Here is a 14,839-nt window from a genome sequence, read left to right on the forward strand (position 1 = left end):
TGAAATCTCCCACTTGGAGCCAGAAAAGGGGAGAGGGCCTCACATCATCCGTTTTATTCAGTGAAGAATAAACAGGCTCTTCTTTTTCCCAACGAGTTAGTTTTTCGCATCCTCTGTAGCTTTGAATTCTAATGAATATTCAGGCTGTTCATAATGAAAGGATTTTGATGTTTCTCTCCAACATAGAGCGTTACTCTTTTGAGGCAGAAATTCCTTACTCTTAGAATGGTGTGATGAGTCAAAATGTTTCCTCCTTAATTGACTTGTGACTAGGCTGGGGGTGAGCAGCCCCGGTCCCTCGAGGTACACATATGCCTGCGTCTGGATTTTTCTCAGAGGGTTGTATCGAGCAGTGCAGAAGAACAAGCCAGCACTCAGTTATTTCCAATTATCTGTCATGCTTGTAGGATCATTTCCATCTCTTGGTTCATGATACCTGAAATTATTTATGCCGTTGACTTGCAAGGTAAAAAGCCACCTGTATGGTGAAAATTGTTTTCAGAACTAAAGGGCATTCATCCTGAAAAGAGACAAATAGTGCTATTTATACCGTCCCACTGAGGCTAATTTTCAGAATACCAACTTGAATCTCCGTGTTTATCAAAATGCTATACAATCAGTGTTTTGTTTAAAAATGTGTAGGAATATTTGGTCATAGAAATCAGGTGTTTATGTTTGATTTCTAGTTCGTCTCTTATAAAGACAACGGCATATGGGTTCTAGGTCTGTATTTCTCTATGTAGTGAGCAGACTGTAAATGTTATTTTTAGAATCAGAAAATATTCCCTAAAATGATTATATTAAAGGGAGAGGCCTGGGGTACAGGAAGATCCAGCTGTGCTTTCCTTGGGCACGACTGGAAACCACGTGTGTTTGTATCCACTTAACCGAGACTGCTCCCCTTCAGGGAGGAACGCAGCTCTCCTGCCAGCGGGAGTGGCCGCGGTCTCGGTGCCGGTGGCACGTGGGAACCATGCACTCTGACATCCATGTCCTCAGTAACACACTATGAATCTGTCAGCCGTGAATGTAGCTAAACTATTTCTGAAGTTTGCTTTATATTCTGGTTCCTACCATCTCTTGAAATAAGTAATTCAGTATGTTTTCTACCGGCTGTATAGAATAAACCCTGTGTTTCTAAATGCACGTCTTGGAAATTTCAGAGGACGCACTTCTCTTCTACTGTTTGATCCCTGCATTTTCTGAGTCCTCCTCTTTTATTGGGACTGCTTTGATAGATATTGATCATAACCACGTTGAGAAACTCTTACAGACGGAAGGGAGCTTAGAGCTCATGGTAGTGTGGAATTCCTCCTTTTATGGAAGTGTCCCATCTACTGCATCTGTGAGGGTTGTTCGTCTTGTTTTTACTTGATCACTTTTAGTGACATCTCTGACTGTTAGAAAATCTCTAATCCCGAATCTGCCTGTCTCTGCCCATCCAGTTTCCACCCAGTGGTCCCAGTTTTGGAGCTACATAGAGTTAGTTGTAAACCCTTCACAGTAACTGTGACAGCTCTTTGAAAGTAGCTACTGTTTCCTTACTTTTATATACTAACAAATATCTTTCTCTGAGATGACCTCTCATGTGTAATATCTTTGAGGTCTGTCATTACCCTAGTCACTTGTTCCTGAATAGTCTCCACTTGGTCAGTGTCCCTCTTAAACACAACTGTCCAGATTGGTGCACACGAACCCCGGGGTGCTATGTACCCGTGTGACCTGGCACAAGCTTTCCTTTCCTCTCCCTGCCTGGGAGTCCTGGCTTCACCTCTCCGGATCTTGCCCAAATACTACATCCTTTTAAAGTTGTATCTGAACCCTTCTAGCAAAGCTGAGTCCTCTCTTCTCTGGAATCTGCTTCCACTCATTTAACCCTTTATTGCATACATCATACTGGGCTGTAATTAATATATGTCTGTCTCCTTTCCTATTGTTCATAGATCAGGAAAAATAAATAAATAAAATGTATTTATATGTACATTAGTATAGCTCTTGAACACAGTAAACACTTAATGAAGTTTGTTCATAAGCATCACACTATTTCAGAATGGTTCATAAAATGAGTCTAACTTATTATTACTTGAATTCACAGAAAGACAAGTTTCGGATCTACGACGAGTATTGTAGTAATCATGAGAAGGCCCAAAAACTGCTTTTGGAACTTAACAAAATAAGAACAATCCGGACATTCCTTTTGGTAAGTATATGTTTACACCTTACCATAAGCTGTTATCTGTTGATAGGCTCACCAAGAGCCGAGGAATAGTGTCCGTGTGGTGTAAACTCTGCTTGTTCGACATCTGTTTTTAACATATCCCTGCTTGGAAGCTAGAGAGCTCTGTGACAAATGTAAGGAGTGAGATTGCAAATCAGCTCTGCATCAATCAAGAAAAATATGCGTATGTACTCTTAAAATCACACACACGCACACACAAATGCAAGAAGTGACAGTTAAGAGAAGCGTGCTTATCGGAAACACTGTCAGGCCCTCTCCTGGCTGATTACGAGCTGTTTGTCAGACCGCGGTTCCTCCTGAGGGATGCGTTTATGCCAGAGGTCACCATGGCTTTTACGTCCCTCAGCTCCCTAGAGTTTCCTTCACTTCTGTAAAGAGAGCTCTAAGTAGGGCAGGGACAGGAAGGAAACGCGTCGTGGGGATGGTAGAAAAGAATTGTAAAGACTGACCTTTCTCCTGCATATGTTTCTTGTTCAGTGTTCATAAAAAGAACAAGGATCTGTGTTTAATTTCTTTAGGATGGTACATATAAATGCATACTTTGGCAGTTACTTGGACAAGTTAATTGCCGGTGAGAACCACGCTGTAAGTACAGTGATATTTAGCAAACTGTGGAATGGAGTAACCATCCTCACGGTCCAGTTCTAGAGCATTTCCATCATCCCCAAAAGTCCCTCTTGCCTGTTCACAGCCCATTTTCCTTCCTACCATTATCTCCAGGCAATCACTGATCTGTTGTCTATCTCTATAGGTTTGCTTTTTCTGGAGATTTTGTATAAATGGAATCATACAATGTAATCTTTATGCCTGGCTTCTTTTATGGGATAAAATGTTTTTGAGGTTCATCTTCATTGTAGTGTGTGTCCATATCCATTCATTTTTGTTGCCGAATAGTATTCCATTGTATGGCATACTGTATTTTGTTTATCCATTGGCCAATTTGTGAATATTGGTCAACAGATGACTTATGACAGTGATGGACCTTGAAGAGACTACATATACGAGGTCATTTCAGAGAAAAAGATTGGTTAGTATAGGAAAGTCAGGAAATGTCTAGTTTGGGCTGTTATAAATAATGCTGTTAAAAACATACATGTACAAGTCTTTGTGTGGACATACAGTTTCATCCTCTTGGATAAGTGCTAGGAGTAGAATTGCTAGGTCATAGTAAGTGTATGTTTAATTTATTAGGAAACTGCCAAGGCGGCTGTGCCGCGTCCAACAGCAGTGTGTGAGGATTGTAGTTCTGTCTTTGTCAACACATGGTATTGTCAGTTCCGATTACAGCCATGCCTGTGGAGGGGTAGCTGTATCCCAAAGTGATTTTCATTTGCGTTTCTCTAATGACCAGTGGCAATAGGCTTCCGTGTGCTCATTAGCCAGTCATGCATCCTCTGTGGTGAAATGCTTATTCACATCTTTTGCCCGCATTTGAATTGGGATTTTGGGGGAGGGTAGAGCTCAAGTGGTAGAGCACACGTGCTCAGCATGCATGAGGTCCTGGGTTCAGTCCTCATTACCTCCTCTAAAAATAAAGAAAGAAATAAACCTAATTACCTCCCCCATCCAACCAACAAACAAACAAAAATGAAAAAAAAAACTTCATTAAATTGGGATGTTTATCTTATATTGAGCTATAAGTGTTCTTTATTTTGGATACAGTTCCTGTATCAGACATATAATTTGCAAATATTTCCTCCAAGTGTGCTTTGCCTGTTGATTTAAAAATACTGTCTTTTGAAAATCAAAAGTTTTAAGTTTTGTTAAAATCCATTTAATTATTTTTTTTTATTATGATCATGCTTTTGTCATACTTAAGAAATTGTCAGTTTTGTTTTATATGTTTCAGGACTCTGTTATTAGATGTGTATACATTTAAAATGACTATATTTATATTTCTGTTTATCATAAAATGCCCCTCTTTGTTCCTAACGGTATTACTTAAAGTCTCTTTTACCAGATATTATTATAGCCATGTCAGCTCTCTTCCTCTTTGTTCCTTATATTTTTTTCCATTATTTTACTTCAAACTGTTTATGTCTTTGAACCTAAAACATGCCTCTGATGGACAGCATACAGTTGGATCTTGTTTTTTTAAATCCAGTCTGACAATCTCTGCCTTTTGATTGGAGTGTTTGGTTCATACAGCTTTAATGTAATTATTGATATGGTTGTATTTACATGTACAATTTTATTATTTTTTTCTATATGTCTCTTTTTCATTGTTGTTCCTCTGCTCCTCCTTTACTGCCTTCTTTTGTGCTAAACAAATATTTTTAGTGTACTGTTTTACTTCCTCTGTTGATTTTTTTAAACTGTTATTATTTTTAGTTTTTTTTTTTTTGTAATTGCTCTTGGGACTACAGTATGCATGTTAACGTATCAAGTCTGCGTCCCTGAGGTTGGTTTTTCTTTTTTTGTTTGTTTTGTTTTTAGTAACTTGCTTGGATTTAATTTGAGAATCTGTGTCTTTTGTATATGCAGCTGCAGCTAGCTCTGCTCAGTTTATGTTTTATAACTTAGCCTTTCTTTTTAGGGGTCACTCCTGTGACTGCTTAACTTAGCAGTCAGTTGGGGATTTGTCTGAGGCGATCAGACATCATAGTCCATCTTATCTCTGGATCTATATGTGAGTTGGGGGGGTACACATTCAAAGGGCAGGTAGTTTCAAGCTGTATCTGGCTTTTTCTTCCCACAGGGTCAACATGTGCACGGTCTGACATTTACCCTGAGCAGGACTGCAGACTCAGGCTAGTAGAATTGTGTGCATTCCTCATTTTTCTTGGAGTGTACTCATTTTATTGACAGCACCCTGGGTGTGGAATTTTTTCCCTCTGCAGCCTCCTCTGGTAGCAGGCTTCCAGGGCCAGTGCTCCTGTGATGGGCATACAGTGCCAGCATGCAGGATGAGTGGGGGTGGCCCTGGGTGGGGGTCCGTGCAGGGGGAGGATGGGAGAAGCCCAGGCAGGAATGCCACCAACACCTGAAGTTAAGCAGTTCTTCATGAGTAAACACTTCTCAATTTGTTGTTTGATTTTAGTTGATTTCCAGAGCTTTGAAGTTTTTTGTGTTTTTTTGTTTTTTTACAGTTTTTCTCAGTAGAACCGTTTATTTTTTGGAAGAGAATGTACTGATCTCTTCTCTCTGCCATCGCCAGAAGACACCTCTGTGCTTAAAGACTCTCTATAAATTGTTGGAACTTTGCTGTCTTATCCAGTGCGTTCTATTCTCAGCAAAACTGGCGCTACACTAAAAGTCACAAGTCCAGAATCTTGGTTTTTAGATGACTCTACAGCAGAGTCTGGTAGGAAGAACCTGGATTTTATAGTTCTTGCTCTGGCTCTCAGTGGCCCTTAGTTACCTGGATGACTTCAGGAAATTCATTATGTCTCTTGTGTCATTTTCCTTACCCACAACATGGGAATAATAACAATCACTCTTTGAAAAACATTAAGAATTTACAGACTGAGGGTGATGATTCTAATTACAATGTTGGGTACTTGCATATGCTGTCACCTCAGTAAGTTTTGGTGATCAGTGAAATCCCTGGGAGCTTATTTGGGAAATGTTCTTTATGTATGCATGAGGAGAGAGCTGGCTCTCGTAAGTCAGTCTAAAATGCAACCAGCCTCTGCTACTAGGAAGAGAGTTCATAATCTACACAGTACTAGTAGACAAGGAAATAAAAGTGGGTTAGATAGTCCTGAGTTCCTTAGGGTACTTCAACTCAGAGCTGGGTAAAGGAGGTGGCCACATTTATAAAGGATGCTCACTCATACGGGGACATTGACACATCACTGGAAATATAATGGGATGTGGATAGTTGTGTTACATAGGGTTTCTCTGGGGACAGTGCCATACACAGGTGGATCGAGTATTTTTGATAACTGGATTGCAATAGGGCTGAAACCCCCAAAGAGCATGCTTGAGTGAGACACTTATTTGCTGCTCTGTCTTCTAAGATTTCTGGGTGAAGGTAAAGTCATGGCGCTGGTTTTGCTGACTTCACTGCACAAATTAGAGCCGAAGCTCCGTTGCTTGGTACAGTGGGGGTGTTGTTCTGTTCCATCACTCTCCCTTTTGCATCCTTTCCTGCTCAGCACTTGGTCTCTCCTCTCAATGAATATAGGACCATATTTTTAAAATAGTGATATACAGGCTATTATGTTATCAGTGTGATTTTGAGGGGCCCTTTTCTCCCTTTGTTAAATCTTTATTATCTGCTTTCTCTGCACCAGTCATGCTGATAGGCAATGCAGAAACAGGTTTTGACACTGGTTCAGATTTGTTCTTTTAAATTTTGTTTGTTTTTGTTGTTTTGTTTGTTTGTTTGTTTTGTTTTGTTGTTTGCATTGCTGCTTAAACCTTAAAACAAAGGCGAGGTGCTTAAGAGGATCAAGCCTTGATTTATCAGAGTTGATTCCCTTGACCTTCACTGCTTCTATTTCACCTCACTCTGATGACTGACTTTGAGTTTTCCCCTTTCATCTTGCCTCCGTGGAGATCATATCTGACCCCCTTCTCTGAGACTGGCTGGCCAGTGTCATTGGTGAGGTCTGATGGTTAAAAGAGACTTAAAGGCCACTGGACTTAAAAGGCCACTTTTACAGAGAGGAAAATTAGAATTCTGAAGTCAGTCCAAGGTGCATCACTCGCCATCGGCAGAGCTTGGGTGGAACCCAGTTGCCTCTGACACCACACCACCTCCCTTTGAAAGCAGGATGTGTGTCTACGTGTATGTGTTTATTCATCTGTCAGGACGTCCATCCATCCATTCATCCATCTATCCACTAATTTACTCCTCCATCTTTAGCTCTCATTCTTTTTCCTCAGACTTCACACTCAGGTGAATATATGATAATTTATTTTCAAGATAAAGATTCAAAACGCATTTTGGTCTCCATCTCATATGAAAGGCAAGCGTATTTCCTTTCTCACCTGTAAATTTTATTGATGACTGATGTGCTTTTCTCAGAGAAAGAAGCGATATAGAGATATGCTTTCATCAGTTTTTGGCAGAAAACTTTACGGGAGAGGAAAGTTTCACAACTTCAGGCTAAAAAAATGTAATTAATTGCCTTTATTTTCACCCCAGAACTGCATGCTCCTTGGAGGACGGAAGAACACAGATGCCCCCCTGGAAGGGTACTTAGTGACACCGATACAAAGAATATGCAAGTACCCTCTCCTTCTGAAGGTGCTTTATGTGTTTACGTCGTTACTGCGTTTTCCTTGTACCTGCATATTTTTGCTGATGATCTTTTAAAAATTTTTCTTTTAAATAGTCTGAAATTCTAAAGAAAGGGCAAATCATATTCATTGGGTGATATTTTGTCATTCATTTGCATATAAAATGGGAAACAAGTCTCCTCTCCTGGGAAAAGAGACTTCTAGTGCGCTTTGTAAAAATCACACCTGTTTGAGTTTCATTTAGAGTAAATGCATGAGTTTCAGGATAGATCCCATTAAGTCCATTATGACCAGTTTATGTGGCGCTTTGTCTACAGGGTTCTTATCTTAAGCAAATTTGTTGTTGGTGTGTTTTTTTTTTTTTTTTCATTTCTCCAAACATTGGTGACTTCTTGATGCTAATGAAGTTAAGGCTAAGTTACATAATTTCAAAGCCTGGCTTTTAAATGATTATTACAGAGAATAATGTGGGTCACATGGGATAATAAATGATGGAACGGGGAAAGGCGGTGCTAAGGAAATACTGCCTCTGGAAGATAGGAAATGCCTTGTTAATGGCTGTCGGTCCATGGCCTTGTTCCAATGACCAAAACTTTTATTATGAGGGACTTATTATAATGTATTAGTTACTGCTCATACTACAGAGGTCTATGAATAGATTAGAACAGCAGTTCTGGAAAGGATGGAGGATGGGCACATGAGCTTGGAATTCAAATCCTAAGTATTCTGCTTCCTACCTGCATGACCGAACACATAATCTAACCTCTTAAAGCCTTGGGTTGCATTTATGAAACAGAAATGATGATGATAATATGATGAAATTATAACATATACCTGAAAGAATATGTCTGTGTCTGTATATGTGTATCTGTGTGTGAATGCATGTAAGTGCATGTTTATAAATGTGTACCTAATAATTGAGTAAGCTATTTTATACAGATCATTTTGCATGTACATACTCCATACATGTTAGCCATCATTACTCATATATATTTGATTCTGATTTATTTTAACATATTAATTACTGCTTAGTGTCTAAATTAAAAAAACTCAAATTCTACGGATATACTAATTGGTGTTCTTACTGATTTATTTTTAAGAAATAAATATTTTGAATTTGAGCAATGTGTTTTTTCACTACAACTTCTGTCAGCTGCATAGATTAGGTTTCAGCGAACAATTTTTCTGAAAAGGATTTCTCCTTATTGAAAACCAAGTTAAAGTTGCTCGGTTAACTAACGTGGAGAGAAGCCAACCCAGGGACGTGCCGTTCTGCAGGGCTTTAGCGCGGTTTCCGGGGGCAGGGCAGGATTGGTGCAAACGTGACTCTCGTCTTTCTGGGAGTCCCTTCAGACCTCTGACTTGGTGACTCAGGTTAGCATGCATTCTCATCACTCCTGCGATTCCTGGTTCTGATTTAGGAATCCTGGGGATTTGTTTGTTTTAAGAGTCAGAAGGGATCGTAATATTAAGAGAAATACATCATGCCATGTGGTTGTTCTAAATCATTTATTTCTGGTTAGGATGACCTCATGTGACCTCAGAAGATAGGAACATGGCCATATCCTTGCTTAGAGAGAAAGAGGTCAATTCAGAGCATCTTCAAGCAGTGTAGAAACAGCATCTTTTTGCTTTTTTGGATTATTGTCTTGACAAAGAAAGAGGAAATGACTATTTACTTGTGTAGTAGATCTGTTGGTGTTGATAATTTTCTTCGTTGTACCATCAGCTGAAAAACTGAGCTGGTATTCTCTTTAATTTTGGATGGCTTTATTTATTCAGAGAAAAACATTAGGGTATGAGGCTGGGTGTTAAAGAAAAGATATGTTTGTCTTATTTGTGGAACTTGAAATTATGGGCTTGGCCAGTCAGCACAGGGTTCATAGCAAGTAAATGACGAAAGATTATTACTAGTCATTTCTTTTACTATTTCACATAATCTAAATTCGTGTCTTGACTCCATCCATGGTTGAGACTGGGCACAGCTCTGCGGGGTCCCCAGTCAAAGCCTGCAGGCTGAGCTCACCACTTCATGTAGTTTACAAATAGTTCTACACTTTGGAGTCTCTAGGGAAGCCCACATATCTCCTTTATGGATTTGTGATCCAGCATGACTTTTTAAACCTGATCTTGGGAGCGCTGTTGTGTATTCTTTCGGTGCTATTTCCACGGAACAGCGTGTGAACATATCGAATACAGGGTCAAAGTTTAAGGCAGAATTTTCAACAATAACAGACCTCAAGAGAATATAGCAACTGCATATTTTCCCACTGTATGTTAAGAATTAAGAAGATTCTTTTAAAGACTTGCCTCAGGATTTCTGTAATTGTGTTAGTTACATGACGCTGGCAACTGCTGTAAAGAAACAAATGACTAATTAAAAAACAGTGTGGTTACAACTGTCTAGACAGTGGGTGAAGATGTTTAATTTTGTGCTTTTAAACAAGAGCTTTTTATAAGATTAAAGATTACTCTAGTTCTGATATCCCGAATGGAAAAGTAAATAAATAAAAAGAAAAAAAAACCTATTGAAGGGTATGTGGAAGTTCATGCATTTCAGAGACTGAACCTGAGTTGTTGACAGAAACAGCATAAATCACTCCTTTAATGATGGAGTATTGTGGGATTTCTAAATTATTCATTTTACTAACATATAAGACATTATTTTAAAGTGTGCTTTATATATGACATTTCTATAGTTTCTCAAAAAATTTTAGAAAATGAGGGACTTAAGTTATTTTTGAAATTATGGGACATATTTATTTAAAGATTTACTCTTCTTTTTAAGACGCTAGGAAAATGAAATTAACGAATAAAGATGTCTTCCTTTTGGAGCAAAACTCAAACTTTTATAAAACATTTCATGCTGTAGGTGAGATATTTGACAATCTGAAAGGAGAAATCGAATTTAGTTTGTAAAAACAGCATACTTTTGAGGGAAAAATTAAAGTGACTGCAAAATGTGCCTGGGGTGACGCTTATGCGTGGATTCAGCCTTTTGTTTTTGATCTTAATCTTGGTGGAGTTTGTGATGTCACTTCTGAATGTGGCTCTCACGATCTTTGCAGTTTTCATTTCCTGGTCAGTCTGAACCTGCTGTAGCAGAAAGCTGAAGATCAAAGGGCGGTTTGTTTTTTGTGTATAAACAGGAGTTGCTGAAGCGGACTCCAAGGAAACACAGTGACTACGCAGCGGTGATGGAAGCCCTCCAAGCCATGAAAGCCGTCTGCTCCAACATCAACGAAGCCAAGAGACAGATGGAGAAGTTAGAGGTTTTAGAAGAATGGCAGTCTCACATCGAAGGCTGGGAGGTACACTCACTGCTCAACAGCTGAGCTTAAAATAGTTTTGTGACGCCTGATGCTGTGTGTAGAATGATTGGCGTGGGATGGGACCATAAGTGGTCATTTTCCTAGATGAGGCTAGAGGGCTGTGACTATTTGAAAAGTGCTGTCATTGTTATTTTTAAATATCTTTAAAAAGGCAGTTAATTGGCTTAAATTGAACCGGGAAGCTTTGCAGATAGAGCCGGTCAGTACTGTGTGGGTTTTAAGCTTTGCTGTTTCAGTATTTGTGCGTCATGACGCTCCGTTTTCCCGCCTTAACTTTGGTCAGTCGTACATAACCGTAGCCTGAGTCCTGGACAGAGTGAAGAAGAGGAGTAAGGCTTCATGCCTGCGCTGGGATAGTATTCTCTTCAGACTGCAGATTAGGTATTGGGTGTTGAATTTCATGTCATGTCCACTTAATCTCTCTAAATTTGAATTGCTTAATTTCTAACATGAAGGAGCTGGCTATGACATGGTTTCTAAGGTCCATGCAAGATGAAGAATTTTATGGTTTTGTGATTCACTAAAGAAAGATTTTTTAAAATGACAGAAAAGCAAATGAGTGGTATTCAGAATCTGTAATATGTTTTCAGCTATGGTAACTTTGCATCCCAGTTATTTCGTGGAGTTGGAACCCTATATTACTTTAGCACTATATGAAGAATAAACTAAAATTCTTTCTTTAAATTGACTTAATTTCGATGAGTAAGAGCTTTCGACTAGTTCAACTAGGGTCATTTCTTACTGTTATAAAGTGAGCAATGAAGGCAATGTTTTTAAAGTGTAAAGAAGATTGAAAATATTTTCAACCAAATAACGTATCATCCAAATCCAGGTGGCTTGCTTTACAAATCTTTAGGGCTTGATACTTGACTAATTTATTTCATATCTTCAATATGTTGGTTTCCATTTAGATCTAATGTTATATCCATCAGATTTGCGAGGAAACCTCAAACACTGAGCCCAGGGAATACACTTGTTTATCCCCCTTGCGATGAATTTTTTCAAATGCTCCGCTTGGATCTGACTTAGCTTTCTCCTCTTCTGTATTCTTTCCTTTCAAGTGTCCAGGGTGACCTCTTATTTCAGCATGAATGCTACTTATTTCAATCAGTTAAAATGGTTGTGTGTTTTACAGTTGACTCATGATGATAATTCCTTTCCTGGGAAGCAGCTGTCCTGCTGGGCTGAGAAAAATGGACTGAAGTTTGCTTTTGCTGTTCTGTTGTCATTCAGACGTTGGAAGAAAAACTGGCTGTGCTTTAAATTGCAGGATTTGTCAGTGTCTTCTGCCAGGCCTTTTACCAAAATAAAACCTTCACAGACTCTTTTTCATACTCTGGGGAAATGGAATCTGTCATGATTTTGTTTCCTTCTCATGTAAATCCTAAAAATTGAGTCTACTTCAGGAATGAGAGATCCCTTAAAAGTGTTGCTATTTCTTGCACTGGACACGGCCAGTTACTCAAAGGAAGGTTGCTGTGTGGTCCCTACTCTGTCATTTGTTGCCCACAGCGGTGGGTGCCTCAACCTCATTAGCCTTGGTGGGTTTACAGCACTTGGAGTGAGAGAGAAAAATGGCGCACAGAGCCAGAGGAAACTGGGGGGAATTCAGCCGTGACTGCAGTTCCAGTAGACACAGGGGAGATAAGATGAGTGTCGGGTTCCAAAAAAGTGGCCACACAAATTCTACTGGAGTAGAATTTGAAAATGGTTGCATAAGGCACAGCCACGCAGTGGGGACTTGGAGGGAATGCAGCCTGGAGCCGGGCCCAGCCAGTTGATTGGCAACTTGTGATAAGGACCTGATTCCACATCTCAGTCCACCACCTTGGAGAAAAGGGGAAGCTGTTACAGTGCTCAGGCCCGTCCCTTCGGGGACATTTAGGAGAAACTACTATCTGGTGAGACTCAAAAGATGCACAAAACAAAGGGACACAGTCACACAGGGTGAATTCAGGCCCAGGAAGAGGGTGAGAATGGTTAGCGCTTTCTTTGAATTGCTAACAGGGATTACTGCTCAGCTTACAGTCAGCTTTATGTATGTTCAGAGTGGACCCTTGTTGGGTTAAGACAAGGACAAGGACAGATGTCTGTGGCATGACAGGACCAGAATAGAGTTCCGTAAAGAGTTTTTGAGAGCGGGAGCCTCGGGCTGATGTTGGGTAGCTGCTCTCTGACTCCTTCCAGGAGCTCCTGCAGATCTTTTAAAACCACCTGAGAGATGCTGCTCTTGCTCCAGTAACTAAAATTCTCTTGAAGAGGATCTGAGGCTGACACACTGTGAATCTGCATTATTTCCACTTTGGGTGGATTATTATTTTAAGTATGTCACTCGGTCATCTAGGGCCTTATTTCCCCATTAATCAAATGAAGAGTAGTAAAATCTCTCAGGTAACTTGCGTCTCTAGTATTTTGTGACTAAATTATCATTACGTTTCTTTCTGTTGAATTTAGCAACGGAAATGTGTTGTTCCCAAATCGTATGGCATGATGAAAACAGCCTGACTTTTGTGTAGGTTTGGTCTCCAGTCTGGACTCTAAGAACCCTTAGTGTGCGAATAATGCATCAAACCTCTTCTACATACAGCTCAGGTTGTTACAGGGGTCAGTGAAATAAGTCAAAATGCTTTGAACATTGTAAAATGCTTTGCAGATGAGAGATTGTATTTTAAAACTTTGGTTCAGCTGCTAGATTTTACTCTTGAGAAATTCCCCTCATTTGTCTAATAAATGCACCTAACTACTGAAGGGGTTATGTTACCTAAGGTTATATGGTTCCAAGCCACAGAAACTAAAAGACAAATTAATTTAAAAGATGTTGGGGGGCTCACGGAATCAGAGAAGCTTTGCTTTCAGACTTGAAAGGGCATGTAGGCAGTTGAAGCCCGTTGGCAGTCTCATCAGTGTGCTAGCTAAGATGGAGAGGCTCTGATCATTTTTTCAACCCTTATATGATTCCATTCAAGATTCAAGATCCAAATCGAAGATTCCACTGATGTTGCTTGAGTAAATTTGCTCAGGGGAGGTCCTTGATTGTCAATCATCCAACTTCCCTTTGGGGAAATGCTCATCCCCCACTGTAGGCAATCCCCATGCGTCTCTTAACAAGTTGCAAAGGTATTTTAATCCCCATTACAAAGAGTTTTTAAATGAGGGCTATGTAGCTTCCCCAAGTTCTGACAACTAACAGAAGGCAGAGTTTCATTTGAAAATAGGCAGACTGATTCTAAAGTTTATCCTTATAATCATGTAATAATATACCCACTCAGATAAAAATTTAGCACTTTCTTTACATTAAGTTGGTTTCTGCTTGCCCTTTAAAAGTAGGTTGATAATAGAAATTAGGTTTATGTCAGCACCTACATAGTGACTTCACCACAGAAGATCTGTAGTTCAATTGCTCATATTTGAAGTTCTGCCTTTTATTAATATAATTTACTATGTCTTGGTCATATATCTTATACAACGTTCAAAACATTCCACCGAATAGTCTAGTGAAGGTAATTGTAGGGCAATGATCAGCGTGCTTGGAAAGATTAGCTGTTTAATCAGAGTGGCTGATTAATTTCACAGAACAAGACCATTCCGTCTTAGTCTGCTGTTTGCTTGGTTGATAGTATTGTCATGATAACTGTAAATCTTTAGAGTCATACCGATCTGCATCGATAAGGGAGTATCAATAAACATTTTGTCATTTAGTAATTCAGCTGTATGTCCTTGATAGGCCTGTTTGGAGATGATGTCCCAAATCTGGGGGAAGAAATCACCATAAAAGATAAGAGTGGGAATTTTTAATACATGAAGTGTGCGTCTTCTGGAGGTTGTGATGACACCTGACTCTTTTTGTCCTCTCTCCAAGGTGATTTGGTAGATGCAGATTTGTCTACGACATTGAATTTGAATTGATTTGTAGATGACTCTTGTCATTTAAGGATAAGTGGCTCCAGAAAAAGATGATTAAAAGTGAATCCATTTATAAAAAGGACCAAAGTTTCATAACAAGTGGAAAAGGGGGGAAAGTTTGATTGGGACTTTCTCCATTAGTCTGTTTTACGTAGTCTAATCTATAACAGAGTTT

The 14,839-nt window shown here is 39.4% G+C and overlaps 1 protein-coding gene across 4 annotated transcripts in view; it reads left to right on the top strand.

Moving 5' to 3' along the window:
- Positions 1-14,839, top strand: part of PREX2 (phosphatidylinositol-3,4,5-trisphosphate dependent Rac exchange factor 2) — a 232,966-nt gene that overhangs the window by 62,296 nt on the left and 155,831 nt on the right. For all 4 annotated transcript variants that reach the window (XM_074354995.1, XM_074354998.1, XM_074354997.1 and 1 more), the window contains 3 exons: positions 2,096-2,200; positions 7,335-7,436; positions 10,579-10,740. In XM_074354995.1, the coding sequence (XP_074211096.1) occupies positions 2,096-2,200; positions 7,335-7,436; positions 10,579-10,740 (369 nt within the window). The remainder of the gene's footprint in view (positions 1-2,095; positions 2,201-7,334; positions 7,437-10,578; positions 10,741-14,839) is intronic.

Source organism: Camelus bactrianus, chromosome 29, assembly GCF_048773025.1.
Source record: "Camelus bactrianus isolate YW-2024 breed Bactrian camel chromosome 29, ASM4877302v1, whole genome shotgun sequence".
Classification (NCBI taxonomy): Eukaryota; Metazoa; Chordata; class Mammalia; order Artiodactyla; family Camelidae; genus Camelus; species Camelus bactrianus.